At 57.8% G+C, this 17846-nt stretch overlaps 1 protein-coding gene across 1 annotated transcript in view; it reads left to right on the top strand.

Annotated features, from left to right (window-relative positions):
* CERK (ceramide kinase) overlaps positions 1–15688 on the top strand; it is a 36932-nt gene extending 21244 nt beyond the window's left edge. Inside the window, exons 5-14 of the mRNA XM_070370148.1 lie at positions 679–804; positions 2305–2368; positions 4055–4200; positions 6635–6709; positions 7422–7574; positions 9125–9230; positions 9795–9871; positions 10545–10750; positions 11467–11678; positions 14089–15688. Of these exons, the coding sequence (XP_070226249.1) occupies positions 679–804; positions 2305–2368; positions 4055–4200; positions 6635–6709; positions 7422–7574; positions 9125–9230; positions 9795–9871; positions 10545–10750; positions 11467–11678; positions 14089–14161 (1238 nt within the window). The 3' untranslated portion in view covers positions 14162–15688. The remainder of the gene's footprint in view (positions 1–678; positions 805–2304; positions 2369–4054; positions 4201–6634; positions 6710–7421; positions 7575–9124; positions 9231–9794; positions 9872–10544; positions 10751–11466; positions 11679–14088) is intronic.
* The last annotated feature ends 2158 nt before the right edge of the window (positions 15689–17846 follow it).

Below are 17846 nucleotides of genomic sequence, written 5' to 3' on the forward strand. Positions count from 1 at the left end.
AGCTCGTTTTGTGCCTGGAACACCCATGTTGTTTGGGTATATGTATTTTTTAATTGGAGAATAATTGATTTACAGAGTTGTGTTAATTTCTGCTGTGAGCACAGTGACTCAGTTATGTGTGTGTGTGTGTGTGTACACGTTTTTCTTCAGATTCTTTTCCATTATGGTTTATAACAGGATACTGAATATAGTTCCCCTGTGCCATGCAGTAGAAACTTACTGTTTATCATCATATATGTGATATTTTGCTAATCTGTTTTGGGTATAGTCTTAATATACAGTCTCAACAACTGAGTACAATCTTCAGCCACAGAAAAGAAAGAGCGTGTGTTTAGCTTGCTTTTCTATCATTTAAAATTAATTTGGCGTCTAGATCTAGAAACTGGATTTTAATGTATTTGAAGGCAGCATTCCCCACGTAGCAGCTTCAGAGTGGCTTCCTGGCTTGGGAAAAGCACGTCTTTGGCTTCGCATCTGGGTGGTGGGACTTGGTCTCTGCATTTCACCGTCTAATTCTGCCGGACGGGACTGGTGTCTACCACTTGCCGTCTAACCAATGGGTCCACCTTCCCCCCATCTCAGACCTCTGGCGCTTGGTCCTCTGCTTGTCCGGCTGGGCCTCTGAACGAGTCTGAGCGCGTCCCTCACTGTGACTTAGGTGCTGTCGTTGTTCCGTAGCATCTCGACCGAAGCACTTGCTGGTGTTCATCAACCCGCTCGGAGGGAGAGGACAGGGCAAGCGGATCTACGAGAAGAAAGTGGCCCCGCTCTTCACACTGGCCTCCATCACCACCGAGATCATTGGTAAGGCATGAGGGCTCTGCGTGGTGTGCAGAAGTAGGATTGGGAATGATCCAGGGAAGGTTTTCATTGGATGCTTTGTGAATGTGTGTGGCCATACCACGCAGCTTGTGGGATCTCTGTTCCCTGAGCTTGAACCTGGACCCTTGGCCATGGAAGTGTAGAGTCTCAACCACTGGACTTCCAGAGAATTCCCTAAGAGTCTTTTAACTAAATAGAATGTCGGGGTTTTGGCATGCCAGAATGAGAAGAATGCAAAGCAAAGAGTATAGACTGTTCCAGCCGACGGTTAGCATATAAATCCCTCAAGAAAAACAGCAAGAGGGAAAAGGACAAAGACCACAGACAGAAAGTTCTTGCAGGAGATGCAGTTAGTAAGGCTTAGAAATCGTTTCACCAGTGAGTGACATTTTAAAGGACCACGGTGCGATGCCACGTTTGTGGCACTGAGCTTCAGAGCACGTCTTCGACGCTGGGAGGCTGTGGGGAGACAGTGCCTCCTATTCAGCGCCTCGAAGGATTTGAGTAAACTTATTAAAGGGCCACTTGGCGGTGCGGGTCAAGCGTCTTAGGGTTTTTTAACTTCCCAGGGGAAACCATCGGCTGTGCAGAGAGGGAGGTACGCAGATGTCTCTTGACTCGTTTTTATAAAAGCGAAACAGTGGAAACCACTGATGCCCCAAACAAGAAACATGGATAACATTGAGCTGAATCTGGAGGAATAGTTTGTAGTTCTTTAAAATGGTCTTTACAAGGACGTTTCAGTGATAGAAAGGGGGTTGTGATAAGATGCTGAGGGAGAAAGGACACAAAATTGTGTGCACAAGAGTTTTAGAAATTATAATGAGTAAACGGACGATGGATTGACATTTTCTACATTTGGTATTCTAAAATTTACAAAGTCTTTTGGCTACTAAGGGGAAACTATGAAATAGAAGATGTAACCTCTTCCCCCCAAAATCGTTATTTGTTGGCAATTAAGCGCCAATAAGGAGAAGGCAATGGCACTCCACTCCAGTACTCTTGCCTGGAAAATCCCATGGATGGAGGAGCCTGGTGGGCTGCAGTCCATGGGGTTGCTAAGAGTCAGACACGACTGAGCGACTTCACTTGCAGTTTTCACTTTCATGCATTGGAGAAGGAAATGGCAACCCACTCCAGTGTTCTTGCCTGGAGAATCCCAGGGACCGGGGAGCCTGGTGGGCTGTCATCTCTGGGGTCGCACAGAGTCAGACATGACTGAAGCGACTTAGCAGCAGCAGCAAGTGCCAATAATGGGACATTTTACCTGCGGAGTGTATTCTGGGAGGCCGTGCTCCCTGAGGCCAGCTCCATCCCTCTCCGTGAAGGGGATTCAGGGAAGACTGAGGAGGATTCCTTATAGCCAACCCCCCTGAGGATTTTATAGGCCCTCAGTTTAAAGTGGTTTAACCCGCCTTCACTTTAAAGCGGATTCTCAGGCTTGAGTGTAAACGCTACAAGCTCATGTTGTCTCTCCCACAGTAACTGAACGTGCCAATCATGCCAAGGAGAGTCTGTATGAGCTCAACATCGATAAGTACGACGGGTGAGTGAGGCCCCCATCCCCTACTTTCAGCCTGTCCTCACCGGCCCTGCTCCCTCCCTCCCCCCGAAGTAAACCTGCCTCTCCTCAAGCTGGGCAAAGCAGGAACTGCGGAGGACCCTGCGTTCCTCTGCTCCTCAGAGGACCGCCGTGGAAGTTTGGTTTCCCTTCTCAGTCTTACCGCCTCATACAGAAATCTTCTCATTTGAAGGTGATCACCTCTTGTCCCTAAATATGTGTGTGTGTGCCCTAAAGTCGAGGAGGTCCTCAGAGCTAAGATGCGGGCATCACTCACTGCCCAGGAGATGGGCCCTGACACAGATGCCGTCACCCGTGTGCTGTCCTGACCCAGGTTCTACACGCGCTCCTTTAGTTCCCTAAAACAAAAGAGCCCCGGGGCAGGCGTGGCCTTCAGATGCAGGGCCGTGTCTCTGGCCTCCTGTAGCCCCGCACGGGTCCTCGGCCTTCCTGGCGGGGCCGACTGCCGCCCGTCCCTTGGTCTGGGGTCCAAGACCTCCTCTCGGTCAGGACCCGGGTGTGCGTTTCCGGCTGCGATGGCACGGGGGTGCAGATGGCACGGGGTGCAGAGCTGGTCCCTGTCTGCATCTCTGCTGTCCCTGTGCGCTGGTCAGCTCCTGCAAACCGGCCTCCTCTGCCTCAGGCACAGCCGTCCCCTTGCCCGGCACAGGGCTGGTACGTGGTCGGGGCCTGGTGGATGAGCAGAGAGCGAGAAAGGTGGTGAGGAGACGGAAAGCTCACACACGGCGCCCCTCTGGGTGCGGGAGTTTTGGTTGAGACTCACATGGCGAATAGCATGGAGATGGGATTGGAGCCGGGAGGCCGCCAGGGTTTATGGGTCCATGGCAGGAGCAGCTGGACACCGGCAGAGGGCACAGGACAGGGGGATGCCCTCCAGGACGTCTAGGGGAGAATCGGCTAGTCCCCATGACCAGGTGCTCCCCAAGCGTCACCCAGCAGGTTTCGAATCCCGTGTAGCCAGCTGGGGGTCACGTCAGCTGAGCTGGGGGCCCGGCCTGTCCGGTCGTGTGAAGGCTCAGGGCCCGTGCAGCCAGCATCTGTCTGACCCTCGTCCCCGTCTCTCCAGCTGTGTGACCAGGGCCGCCAGCACCGTCTCTGCTGGCGCTCGGCGTCCTGAGTGTCACTGCTCCCACTCCAGGGCCCCAAGAAGGCTCTCAGGTCCCCAGTGGGCGACTGTGGCCCTGGGGACGTCAGGTAGCTTGAGGGTCAGCAGATCCAGGGTCACACGGCGGGAGTGGGCCGTGGTGGGGATGGGCCGGGAGGGAGCCGTGTGTCACCTGCCACAGGGTCCAGGCTCCTGGGGACCTTGGTGAGGGGCTGGCAGGGGAAGAGGGGTCTGTGGGGGTCTTGCCGGCTTACCTTTCAGCAGCCATGCTGGGGGGCAGGGGCGTCCTCTGAGGCCTGGTCCCAGCCCCGCCTTCACTCGGTCCCCCAGACCTTTCAGAGCCCGGCCTGTGGCTACAGCAGGCTCCGAAGGCTCCCCTCCTTAGACACAGAGGGTCTAATGCCGTCTGCCGGGAGCAGGAGCAAAGTGGGTGGGTGGGGGCCGGCGGTCCCAGCGGCACAGGCAGTCAGGAAGGCCCTGCCTGGACCCTCGGGGAGCTGGGGGCCGGCCACGGGTGCTGAGTCCGCCCCCTGTTCCTCCCGCAGCATCGTGTGCGTGGGCGGAGACGGCATGTTCAGCGAGGTTCTCCACGGCCTGGTGGGCAGGACGCAGAGGGACGCCGGCGTGGACCAGAACCAGCCCCGGGCCACGCTGGTGCCCAGCCCACTGCGCATCGGCATCATCCCCGCGGGTACGTGGGCCGGACGTCGGGCTCTGTCCATTGGGGGGTGGGGTGAGCGGGGTCTGTCCACTGGGCGGGGCCGGACCTCGGGCTCTGTTCACTGGGGCTGGGGTGGGCGGGGCCTGTCCACTGGGGGCACCTGGGTGTCGGGGTCTGTCCATTATGAGGGGGCCGGGCATCAGGGTCTGTCCACTGTGAGGGGGCCAGGCGTCCGGGTCTGTCCATCGGGTGCGGGCCGGGCAGGTCGCCCGTGGCTTTGCCTTCAGATTTACTCCCTTTCAGGCGTGCTCTTCTCTCCACGCACCGGACGTGGGACCACGGCTGCATGCGGGAAGGGGTCCTGCCCTCCTCCCCGGGCACCAGGTTCCCACCAGGTGGTGGCGGTGGTCTGTGCTCTCAGAGAGCCGACTGTTGGTGGTGGGTGGGCGTTGGGGCCTGGAGCACAGTGGAGGAGAAGGGGAGCCCAGGGAGCAGGCGGCGGCCTGGAAGAAGCAACTGGTGCCTGGAGCCCGGGGCTGGGTGTCAGGGCTGGGGGCCTCGGGGTGTAAGGTGGCTGGCTTGTCCTGAGTTGGCTGGCTTAGCGTGTTTCATGACTCAAGGAAGCACCTCGTTCTTTCAAAGGACCCACTGTAGTCAGGGGGTAGGAGGTGAGGCAGGGGCTTTGTGTACATCTAACCGGGAGGGGTCATAACTTTTCTTCCAAGGATTTCTTTGGAAGGAATGATGCTAAAGCTGAAACTCCAGTACTTTGGCCACCTCATGCAAAGAGTTGACTCATTGGACAAGACTCTGATGCTGGGAGGGATTGGGGGCAGGAGGAAAAGGGGATGACAGAGGATCAGATGGCTGGATGGCATCACCGACTTGATGGACGTGAGTCTGAGTGAATTCCGGGAGTTGGTGATGGACAGGGAGGCCTGGCGTGCTGCGATTCATGGGGTCGCAAAGAGTCAGACACGACTGAGCAACTGAACTGAACTGAACCGGGAGGGGACGCCCTCCCTGCCCTTGTCTGAGCTGCAGCGGCAGGGACCCTGCTGGGTCAGCCTTGGGTGTGAATGGTGCCATCGCCCTGTTTTCTGGCTGAAGATGCTGGTGAGGTTCCACGGTCAGAGGGCAGATTTGTATGTTATGAGTCTATATGTTACCAGCCATAAGAAGCCATCAGTTAGCTTAGATTAACTATTAACACTTAAAGAGCCTTTACTCTGATCGCAAACTGGACCAGATTCTGTTGCTCTGAGAGACGACCAAGGCTGCCTGCGATCCAGCGCCTCTTTGTGCAGCCATGGACCTGCAGCCCCATCCCACGTCACGTAGGCTGAGGGACGTGCAGAATGCTCTGGGGCCTGAGGACACGGCGTCTGGACCCTGCCTGCGGCCGGAGCTTGCGTGCCTGGCAGCACGGTGGTGACTGTGATGGGTCTCGGTCAGTGCTGGTCGTGTGTCTGTGCGATATTTAGTGTGCAGTTCTGAGCACCGTCAGTTTACTTTGGGGAAGTCTAGACTGGGGTTTTCAGCTATTCTGCAGACGTTTTAAATTTCCGTTTCAGCCCCGTCCCCAGCCCACTGAGTCAGGATCTCGGGGGTGGAGCAGGGTGCAGGAGTCGGCTATAAATAAGCAGCTGGGAGATTCTCTGCCCACTCAGGTGGTGACCCAGTTAGAACCAGGACAGGCCTAGGGAGGACCCGTAGCATCACTGATCCAGGCACTAGCTGGGTGCTCTGAGGTCACCTGCCTTTCTCAGACGACCCGGGACTGGGCTGGGCTGGGGCTCTGGGTCTCTCAGGCCCCACGGGCCCCCCTTCTGTGACCCTCACAAGCTGTCTAGTGTGCACTTCCCCTTGAGCCCCTTGGGGCTGGTGGTCTGGAGCCCCAGGGCTGCTGCCCATCTTCATAGCAGCTGGGCACTGCTGCAAGTCCTGCCCCGCCACCCGAGGTCCACCCCCCACGCCCCACACAGGGCCCAGACGAGGTCTCTGAAAGCTCTGTGAGGAGCTCATTGATAGTAATCAAGGTCAGTCTCAGCATTCCTGATGACTCAACCTCAGTGCTATGGTCTGATGCAAAGAGCCGACTCACTGGAAAAGACCTTGATTCTGGGAAAGATTGAGGGCAGGAGGAGAAGGGCAAGACAGAGGATGAGATGGATGGATGGCATCACTGACTCGATGGACATGAGTTTGAGTAAACTCCGGGAGTTGGTGGTGGACAGGGAGGCCTGGTGTGCTGCAGTCCATGGGGTTACAAAGACTGGACATGACTTAACGACTGAACAACAAACAGTAACGACCTCAGGAACTAATTTTGTAGGTAGATTGTATTTACGCCGTATTTCCCCCAGTCCTTGGAAGAAAAGGAAGCGCTTACTGCTTCCCTACTTGGAAACACGTTAGGATCTTAAGTTCCTGCAGTGACGTTAAGGATCTCTCCCCGTCTTAGGGTCGACAGACTGCGTGTGCTACTCGACCGTCGGCACAAACGACGCAGAGACCTCGGCTCTGCACATCATCGTGGGTAGGCGCCCCATTACTGCTGCTCGGCTCGCGGGACCCCAGGGCTCCAGGCGCACACAGGCATCCGTCTGCCTCACCACGCGGGTGCCCTGGCCCGTCCCCCCGCGGGGCCCTGTCTGCCACCCTCCCCTGCCACCATCCAGCTCGTCCAGCTGGGTGACCCTCAGAAACACAGGCGCTGCTCAGACCCTCCAGGGCCCTCACCCAGCCTTTGGGCGCCTGGCACCCGTGCCCCGGCCGGCTCTCCCCTCACCCCCTGCACTGGCCAGGCGCACCCCGCCGGTCTGGAGCCCTGATCTCAGCCCTCTTCCCTGCTCAGGACTCGGCCCCTTATCATCCTGGGGGGACAGACCCCCCCAACTCCTCTAGACGGCACGTCCCCGGGGCAGGAGACCCTGCAGCAGTCGTCACTGCTCGGCGCTGTCCAGGCGCCTGCAGGGCCCCCGTGTGGCTCCCTGCCCTGTCCTCGTCCCCGACGGCAGTCCTGTACTCCGTGTCCCCTGAAGTCACAAGGGCCGTGTTTACAGGCGGTGCCTTCGTGACTTTATGGCTGAGAACCCAGGCGCCTCGTCCTCCTCCTCAAGACCACTGTCCTCTCAGCTAGCAGCAGCCTTTAGCGAGCTTCCTGGCCCTGTTGTTCCCTCCCCACAGAGCAGCTTTCCCAGCCCCTTTCGGAAATCTGAGCCAGGCTCCCACGTGGCCTCTCTCCGCAGGGGACTCGCTGTCCATGGACGTGTCGGCCGTGCACCATGACAGCACGCTCCTGCGGTACTCGGTGTCCCTGCTGGGCTACGGCTTCTACGGCGACATCATCAAGGACAGTGAGAGGAAGCGGTGGATGGGCCTCATCAGATACGACTTCTCAGGTAGCCCGGCTCCCGGCCTTCCCTGCGCCCCCAGCCCCTGCCGGCTCGCTCTCCCTGGGGCGCAGGCCCCCGGGTCCCCGGGTGCAGGGCTGGGAATGGAGGTCAGCTGACTCCAGGTCGGACAAACCAGTGAGGGTCTGCAGTTTCAGGCCGTGTGCAGCACCAGCTTTCGGCGTTTAAATGCAGAGTGAAGTGAAAGGCTCTGTCGTGTCCAACTCTTTGCGACCCCATTGGACTATACGGCCCATGGACTTCTCCAGGCCGGAATACTGGAGTGGGTAGCCTTTCCCTTCTCCAGGGAATCTTCCCAACCCAGGGATCGAACCCAGGTCTCCCTGGTGCAGGCGGATTCTTTACCAGCTGAGCCACCAGGGCAGCCCCAATGCAGAAGGAGGCTTGAAAGGACAAAGGGCTCAGAATCTGACACTCTTGTGGTTGAGGTGAATGCCTTGGCTGTATTCACTTATTTATTTTTATTTTTTGGCTGCACCTCGTGGCTTTCGGGATCTTAGTTCCCCGATTCCTCAGGCCCCGGGCAATGGATACGCAGCGTTCTAGCCACTGGACCTCCAGGGAATCCCCTCCTTTTTGGCTGTATTTGATGCGTCATTTCTCTGGTCACTCCCCTTATGGTTCACCTTTGGGTAAAGTTTACAGGCACACCTTGGAGACACGTAGGGCTCAGTTGCAGACCACTCTGAGAAAGCAAATGTCAAAACACAGCAGGCCACGTGAATGTTTTGCTTTCCCTGTGCATGTGAGGTTACGTGTACACTCAAGCGTGCTGTGTGCAGTAGCATCGTAGCTGAGAAAGGTGCATACCTCAGTCTGAAAGTTCTTTACGGTTAAAAACTGCTAACTGCCATCTGAGCCTTCCATGAGTTGTAACCCTTGTGGGGTACAGGGTCTTGCCTCCGTGATGCTGCTGACGGATCGGGGTGGGGGGTGCTGAAGGCGGGGTGTCGCAATTTCTTAAAATAAGACGACACTGAAGTTTGCCGCATCAGTCGACTCTTCTTCCAGGAATGCTGTCTCTGTAGCTCGCGGTGAAATTTGATAGCGCTTAACCCACAGCAGGCCTTTCAGAGCCGCCTCCGCTCGTGAGCCGCACTTGTATCGTCTTCTCGTCCTCACTTCGGCCGTCTCCGCGGCATCTTCCCCACGACTCGATTCCGTCCAAGAAGCCGCTCTCTTTACCTATCCACGAGGAGCGGCTCCTCCTCAGTCAGCATTCTATCATGAGAGCCAGCCCCCAGAGACCCCAGAGCTGAGGACGACAGGCCCAAGCCTGGGGGTGTGCCCGGGGCTTCACAGGCAGAACCTGAGGCCACGAGGGTTCCCTGGTGGCCGAGACGCCCCCTCTGCCAGCACAGAAGGCGGCCCTGGCAGCCAGGAGCCTGCAGCGCCCCGAGACGGTGGCGGCGGCTCAGCCAGAGGCCGGAGGGGCCCTGTCCTTCTGCGGATGCTCTGTCTCCGACGACCCCGGCGACCCGCCAGCCCCTTCACGAGGCTGACGGCGCCATCTCCTCTCCCTCGCACTCTGTCCTCAGGGTTGAAGACCTTCTTCTCCCATCACTGCTATGAAGGCACAGTGTCCTTCCTGCCAGCTCAGCACACGGTGGGCTCCCCGAGGGACCGGAAACCCTGCCGGGCGGGGTAAGCATCTCGCATGCATGCTTCTGTTCAGGTGATGAGACGGAAGCAGGACCAGCTGGGGTTGTGAGTGGGGCGGTCCTTGCAGTGTAAGGTGGGGGGTGCCGTTCATCATGTCCAGCGGCCAGGGTCCCCCAAACCCTAAAGGGGTCCCCCACACCCTGAGCTCTGAGCCGCTGACTCGCTTGTCACCTACTGGACCAAACGGCCGCCGTGTTACCTGTCATGCGAAGGGAGCAAGGGCTCTGGAGGGTCCACGGCGGGCGTTGCAGCTGGTTTCTGCTCCCGCCGGTGGCCCCCCCGCCCAACTGCGGGCCGAGCTCACCCCTCCCCTGAACCGATACAGGACCCCCAAGGGATGCGCCTGGCTTTTTGTAACTTCCATAAATTTCCGAGAAGGATATGTTGCCCGTATAATTTCTAAGAGTCAATCTGATTTTGAGAGCTCAAATTAACGTGCAAGGGAAGTATTTTTAAGTGAAGCCTCCGAGGCTGCACGCCAGCTGCGCGGGAGGGGCTGGTGGGCCCTGCTGTGCGCGCGTCACCAACCCGGCGCTGCTGCCGCAGGTGCCCCGTGTGCAGGCAGAGCAGGCAGCAGCTGGAGGAGGAGCAGAAGCGGTCGCTGTACGGCCTGGACGGCACGGGTAAGGTGTCCGGGCCCGGGGCCCCTCCTCCCTCTCTGCGGAGCACCCGCTCCTCGGTTCCTCCAGGCCGAGCGCCCTGGCCTTTGCCGGACCTTGGGGAAGGGCCCCTCTCACCGCGTCCCTCTGAGTTACTCCACGCCTGTCTCCAGAATGCTCTGGGACTGGGGGTTCAGTGAGTGGCCTCGCCGAGGCCTTGGATGAAAGTCATGGGCGATTTGTGGATGCCGAGATTTGTCTCATGTCATTTCCATACATCACACAGTACTTTCCTCATTTAATTTTTTTTCCCCCGCAACCATCTAAAAATGTAAAACTCAGTCTTAACTCACAGGCCACACACACTCAGGTGGCAGGCCAGATCTGGCGACCCCTGCCCTAGATGGTGGTCCCAGAGCCCCCCATCCCAGCCCTGGGGAGGACTGCCCCTCGGGAGGTGACTGCGGGCGGGCTGTCTCTGTGCCGATGCCGAGGGGTAGGAAGCCCACCCCCACCTGCCGGGTCCCAGTTTAACATGGCGTGAGACTGTTGGATGGTATCACCAATTCAATGGACATGAGTTTGAGTAAGCTCCGGGAGTTGGTATGGACAGGGAGGCCTGGCATGCTGCAGTCCTGGGTTGCAAAGAGTCAGACACGACTGAGCGACTGAACTGTGATGCTTCCTCCCGCTTCAGAGGAGGTGGAGGAGTGGAAGGTCCTCTGCGGGCAGTTCCTGGCCATCAACGCCACCAACATGTCCTGCGCCTGTCCCCGGAGCCCCCAAGGCCTCTCCCCGGCCGCCCACCTGGGGGACGGCTCCTCCGACCTCATCCTCATCCGGAAGTGCTCCCGGTTCAACTTCCTGCGCTTTCTGGTCAGGCACACCAACCAGGGCGACCAGGTGAGGGTCCCGCGGCCTCCACGCCGCCTGCGCCAGCGCGTCCTCCACCCGGGCGGCCCCTCGGGGGATCGCTGTGCGTGCGAGGGGCCGCAGCAGACTCCTCTGCCTGCCATTCACCCACTGTGAACTCGGCCATGCTTCCTCCGTATAAAGCCTCACGTATAAGCCTTGGCTCTGGACACCAGGCGACGCGAATGTCTCCACATGCTCCCCTGTTGTTTCTCTTCCTGTTTACAGACAGGACAGGCCGATGCAGCGCCGTTTTCTGCTGCTCTCGCAGCCCACTTATGGCACAGTCTTCCAGCTCCTGGAAGGGGTTCTGCTGAGACCCTTAGTCACAGTCATGCGTGCAGTGACGCGGGGTGGGAGGATCCCGAGTCTAACGCTATCCAGACAGGTGCAACTCTTGATCGGTCTCAGGTTGTGGTGAAGTTCATGGCTGTTAAGTTTGTTCTAAGATCTGGTCCAAGAGTGTTTCCCTGTGGCTTTTAAAGTACCGCTTGTTAAAAAGGTAAAGAACGGTACAAGTCGCTGCTGGGAACTACGGGATTCTTTAAAGTGTCACGCAGTGTAGGTGAGACTGGGTTTTAAGCGTGGTGGTGACCATTTCTCATGTCCCCACGCTGTGGGGGGCCCCCTGGGAGGCCCCCGACGGTGGTCATGCCCCCAGCGCAGCGCCGCTGAGCGCGCGTTCCTGTCTGGCTGTCTCTCGCTAGTTTGACTTCACCTTCGTGGAGGTCTATCGCGTCAAGAAGTTCCAGTTTGTGTCGAAGCCCGCGGAGGAGGAGGACAGCAGTGTGCTGGGCCGCGGGAAGAAGCGGCTGGGACCGCTGTGCAGCGAGCACCCCGCCTCCTGCTGCTGCCGCTCCTCCAGCAGCAGCTGGAACTGCGACGGGGAGGTGCTCAGCAGCCCGGCCATCGAGGTCAGGTGAGCAGAGGCGGCGCCCTACAGCCTGGCGTGTGAGAGCCCACCGTGAACGCACGGGTGTGCCCCAGGGGCTCTGGGAGCCTGGCACCCTACAGCCTGGCGTGTGGCAGCCCGCTGTGAACGCACGGGCGTGCCCGGGATGGTCCCCGGAGACGCCCTTGTCTCAGTGCTGGCAGGATGCTGGGGGTGGAAGCCCCTCCGTTTCACTTTCTCTGCCACACCCTGCACGATGTTCCCTCTCGTCTCCTAACGACTTAAACTAACAAACTCCCTGTGTGGGCGCTTTCGGAGCCCTGGGTCCACTGACTCCACCAGGACGTGCTCCGGCCCGAGGAACCCACGGCCAAGCTAAGGTCCAGGGTGCCAGGCCTGCCCCTCCAGCCCCAAATCCATTAGGCCTATTGTATTTGGGCTTGGGAATCTGCAATCTGGTTATGTGTATTACATAACCAGGTGAAATCTAAGTGCCAAGAAAGATTTTTTTTTTTAAATATAAGTGCCAAAAAAGGTTTTTTCTCCATGGAAGGACATAAACGCATTCTTCTTTTTTTTTTTTAATGGCTGTTGATGGAGGTTGGAGAAGGCAATGGCACCCCACTCTAGTACTCTTGCCTGGAAAATCCCACGGGCAGAGGAGCCTGGTGGGCTGCAGTCCATGGGGTCGCTAAGAGTCGGACACGACTGAGCGACATCACTTTCACTTTTCACTTTCATGCATTGGAGAAGGAAATGGAAACCCACTCCAGTGTTCTTGCCTGGAGAATCCCGGGGACGGGGAGCCTGGTGGGCTGCCGTCTATGGGGTCACACAGAGTCGGACACGACTGAAGCGACTTAGCAGCAGCAGCAGCTGATGGAGGTGTGGGTGTTAAGCGTGCGAAGTTGCTTTAGTCGTGTCCGACTTTTTGTGACCCCGTGGACTCTGGCCCGCCAGGCTCCTCTGTCCATGGGGAGTCTCCAGGCAAGAATGTTGGAGTAGGTTGCCATTTCCTCCTCCAGGGGATCCCTCCCACCCAGGGATGGAACCTGTATCTCTTACGTCTCCTGCACTGGCAGGCGGGTTCTTTACCACTAGCTCCACCTGGGAAGCCCCTGAGAGATTGAGGGGAGCTGTTTAATTCTAGAAGGATTCTTTCCATCCTGTTACAAACGTCCTTAGGATCTTGAGAGAAAAGTGAAAGTGTTAGTCGCTCAGTCGTGTCCGACTCTTTGCGACACCTTGGACTGTAGCCCGCCAGGCTCCTCTGTCCATGGAATTTCCCAGGCAAGAACACTGGAGTGGGTTGCCATTTCCTTCTCCAGGGGATCTTCCCAGAAGAACTCAGGTCTCCTGCATTGCGGGCAGATTCTTTACTGTCTGGGCCAGCAGGGAAGCCTACTTTAAGCAAACCACACTGGGCCCTGGTTGACCATCGTGAGTGGGTCACATGAGGAAGGTGGCCACAAGCAGGCACGTAGCCCCACCCCCGCAGCGTGGAAGGACAGCTGGGGCACATCGCCCACGTTTCGGGGCACATGTCCCACGTTTCGGCTGCGCATCCTCGCTTATCACCCCGCTGTAGATGGCTTCTCAGGCAACCAGCCACTGACCCCAGCCGGGCCTCTCTACCCTTGGCGTCCAAGCAAAGCCACGGGCAGGGGCAGGCTCTCCAGCCTCCCCGAGGCCCGGCCTGCTTGTCCCTGCTCTTGCAGCCGGGGTGCAGCCAGCGTGGCAGTGACCGCGCACGTCGCATCTCAGGGCAGGAGGGCTCCAAGGTCCCAAGAAAGCCCATCCCGTGGTCCTGTGTGCAGGGCTCTGCTTTCGGTCGACTCATTTCACAAGTTCAGGAAATGCAAGTATTTTTAATGCCGGCTTAGGAACGGTTCACAGTTAGGAAAGGTTCTCTCGTGAAATAGATCCTGTGCATCTTGATAGATATTACGGTGCCTGGAACAGCGCGTCACTTCAGGGGTTTTTATGACCCAGCATCTCTGAGGCGTGTGTGACGTCATTCATGACATGGGGAGGAGGCCCTGCCGGGGTTGGGGGTGGGCCCAGGAGCCCCGGCAGACCTCCAAGCCCCAGGCTCACATGCTTTGCTTGCGGTGGAAGGTGGGGCCCCTTGCCTCCCGGACTGCATCTCCTGACGCTCAGAGTGCTCCTCGTGGGACCCGCCCCACGGCCCCGACAGCTCGGTTCTGATGAGTGGACCCAGGCGGGGAGGGAGCTGGCCTGTGGGGCTGTCCCTCTGCTCACGGGTGGGTCTGCACAGTCCTGGATTTCTGCTTTGCCGTCACGGCCCTTTGCCAACTCAAGTCTCTCGGGGGTGTCAGGACATTTCTCTGAGCCCCTGACCTGCCCCTGGTGACTGAGGCCTGCCTCACCCCCGGCCCGGGGTTCGGGGTCTCAGTGTGACCCTCTGTCTCCGCAGGGTCCATTGCCAGCTGGTCCGGCTCTTCGCACGAGGAATCGAAGAAAGCCCCAAGCAAGAGTCCCGCGGCTGAGCGCCGGCCGTGGGAACCGTGTCTCAGACAATGACGACAGACCAATTATGTTGCGATACATTCAAATTTAGAAATTTATTTTTGATAGTTGAATATTGATTTTAGAAAACTAGCGTGTTTGTCAGCAGTTTTGTGGAACATTTGGCATTTCCGGTTCTGTGTGCGTCTGTGGGCTGCATTTCACCTGTCTCAGCCCGGCAGTGGCCCGTGCAGGCTGGGGAGTGCCGGCCCCTGAGATTGCAGCCGCGCTGACGGCCCTGACGGCCCGCCCGTGGCTCTAACGCAGCAACTCGGGCGGCACGTTGCACCGCAGGCGTCCGTGGGGTCCCTGGGCTGCTCGGCAAGACCTGCCCTGCAGCGCTGGTGGTCAGCCCCTGCTGAGGAGCGGTTCGCTTTGTAGCACTTACCTCGTCCCTCGCAAGTAGAGCAGCGCATCTGGAGCCTTCCTGTCTCGCGCGTCTACAAGGCAGCGGTGTCCCAGTCTGCCTCCGGGGCAGCCTGGTCCAGCGAGCGGGAGGGACTCCCCGGGCTGCACTCCCTCCGGGGCGGCCTGGTCCAGCGAGCGGGTGGGAGTCCCCGGGCTGCACTCCCTCCGGGGCAGCCTGGTCCAGCGAGCGGGTGGGACTCCCCGGGCTGCACTCCCTCCGGGGCAGCCTGGTCCAGCGAGCGGGAGGGACTCCCCGGGCTGCACTCCTGTCACAGCAGCACTTCTAGACGATCCGGCGGGAGGACAGGTCAGGCGCCTTGGAAACCAGCCGCTGTGGCGCCCTGGCGAGTGTCTCAGCGCTTAGACGCCGCGAGTGCTCTCCCCACGGCGGGGGCTGCCGTGCCCGGCTCGGTGGCCCGACGGGAAGCAGCCCGTGAACTTCGGACCGAGCGCCCCACCGCCCTGGGGAGAGGGTCCCACGTGCCAGGGTGCCCTTCCCGCAGCCCCGTCTGTACCCGTGATCCAGGCCCATGCCTTTGTTGTCTTCACACTTCCTTCCACGTATTTATTGCAAGGTGCGTCCTGTAAACCGGAAGAGCGTACAGTGTCCTCGCTGGCCGTGTTTTCCTTTGTTTGCTGCGCAAGTGCGGGCCCCACCCCAGACCGGGAGGGGGGCGCCTGGCCTGGCCCCGTTTCATCTGTGTTTGTGCTTCTGTGCGTGGACGACGCATCTGCAGCAGCTTTATCTGAGACCTAAGAGGATGCTGCCCCATTTGGACTTGTGAAAAGGGAGCTCGACTGTTACAAGAGGCGGTTTGAGGGCCGCCGGCCACCACACAGGGTCCGGCGGTCACCCTCGCTTCTAACAGATGTCCTTCATTCTCAGAACTCGTATATGTTGCATGTCCTGTCTCATTCCCACCCAGGGCAGCTTCGACAGGAGTTTTTCAGGAGACCGTGTTTCTACAGGGTCCCCAAGAGGGTCTCCATGGTCTTGATCGTCCCTGCGAAACGTCAATCACTGGTCTGCCCCGAAACCCATTGCCGTTGCTAGAAAAACAGTCTAGGCCAAGAGTAAGCATGTTCTGTTCGAGAAGGAACCCCCCACCCCCACCCCTGTAATGCCATGTGGTCCCCAGTGGCCTTGGCCATATTCTCCAACCGCTTGCTGACCTTCAAAACCGCAGATTCTGGAACTGTCCCCGGGGGTCATGTGACTGTCTGAGCCCCCACCCCCACCCCAGGCGCTGCGGACGACCCCACCCCAGGACCAGAGTACCTTCCTGACCTTCCCGCGAGCCAGGACTCTGGTGGAGCGACCACAGCCTAAACTCCAGGATTTTAAGGAAAAATCGGAACTGATGGCTGGATGGGGAGGACCCTGTGCCCGGCGGTGCTGCGGTTCCTTGTTCCCGGTTATGCGCAGGCCAGGGCGGCCGGCGTGCCAGCCCCTCGGCGCCAGCTGCCTCTGCCCTCACAGCGGCCCCGTGGAACTGGCAGTGGCAACGGAAAGGGGCTTAACTTCCTTTCTAATCTTGCTGGCTTCAAGGTTAGAAGATGGCGAATTTGCTCTGATATGTTTGAGAAGACAAATAAAGTTGTTACTTTGGGCAGAATGTGGCTTTTTTTTTTTTCCTCTTACAAATTCCTGTTGTCTTTCAAAGCAGAGTATTTTTTTGTGTGAAAACACGTACAATGTAAAGAAAGTGAGCAATGGTGAGCCCACCACCCACGCCAAGGAACTGATCTTCACCCCCAGGCTCCTCCCCGTGTGCCCTTGTGGGCCGAGCCTCCCCTCCCCCCACGGAGGAGGGAACTATGGTTTTAAAACTGGAGCGAATCGCTTGCTTCACCCACGTGAGGGGATCAGAACACAGCACCCCACGTGCGCCACTTGGGCATGAGGGTGTTCTGAGCAGGTGACAGTGAAGCAGCAGGGAATGCAGACAGAGCTGCCTGCCCCTCCCACGTCTGCCTGGAGGGACACGCGCTCCCGATGTGCGGGTGAGCCCCCCTGCCCTCGGGGGCCACCCGTGTCCCTGGAGACAGAGTCAGCTCTGAGCTGACAGACCAACCTGAGTAATAAAACCACCCTTCCGTTCTGTTTGCCAGCCCCTTTCTCTTGTGGCTCAGCTGGTAAAGAATCCACCTGCAATGCAGGAGACCTGGGTTCAATCCCTGGGATGGGAAGATCCCCTGGAGAAGGGGAAGGCTCCCCACTCCAGTATTCTGACCTGGAGAATCCCAGGGACTGTATAGTCCATGGAGTTGCACAGAGGCAGACATGACCAAGCGACTTTCACTCTGGTCCATTAGTTTCCCCGCAAATAAAATTCCTCAGTATGTTCACCCAAGAAGCCCAAGCTCCCTTTTATCTTGTCACTTCTTGACAAATTTATTGCCCTTTATTAAAACGGCATATAAAACCCTGACTCTGACCACCTCTTTGGGTCAGACTCTTTTTCTACAACGGCCTCCAGAACAAAAAAATACGTAAATATTAGCATTAAATAAAAACTCTATGCCTTTTCTCCTAACTTGCCTTTTGTTGATTTAACTTGCAGACTCCAGTAACTGAACGTAAGAGGGTAGAAGAAAGGTTTTTCTCCTTCCCCCATGTGTTTATCTTGAGATAGTGTATTTAGTTTTGCAGGTTTTGCTCTTTACATAAAGTGGTCCTACTGTGTCATTTTCTGCAGCTTGTCTCATTTAGCGGGTATTAAAACGTTTTCATCATGAAACGGAATTTTCCAGTCTATTAGCATTGCATGTGTTTCCATTTACGTCAGTCCTCATTCATGTCATAGAGCTTTAGAATTTTTCCACATCTTTCAATTTTATTTGGATTTGTTCTTAAAAACATCGTTATTGTGAGGCTACTCTCCTTTAAGTAGAAATGCAGTTGTTTTTTGAGTGGGATTATATCCAAAAAGGTTGCCTCATTTATCTGCAGGCCTGGGGGCTGTCTGTAGTCACAGATACTGGAACGTTTGTCTTCCTTCACGACCTTGTTGGTGGGATGCCAGCCCTTGACAGTGGAGGACGCTGGGTCCGCAAGAGGAAGGGGCTGGGCTTCCTGTCCTAGTGGTTTTGGGGCAGATCTCAGCGAGCCGGACACTAGGGCCTCCCTCGGATCACGGACCACAGCTGCCGGTCCCAGACACCCCTGCAGTCCTCAGGGTCCCTCACACCTCACTCGAGTCTCTGTTTCAGCAAATACCTTTGGAATCAGCTTTGCCAGTTGGTTACCGTGGGGAG

This window comes from Bos mutus, chromosome 5 (assembly GCF_027580195.1).
Source record: "Bos mutus isolate GX-2022 chromosome 5, NWIPB_WYAK_1.1, whole genome shotgun sequence".
NCBI lineage: Eukaryota > Metazoa > Chordata > Mammalia > Artiodactyla > Bovidae > Bos > Bos mutus.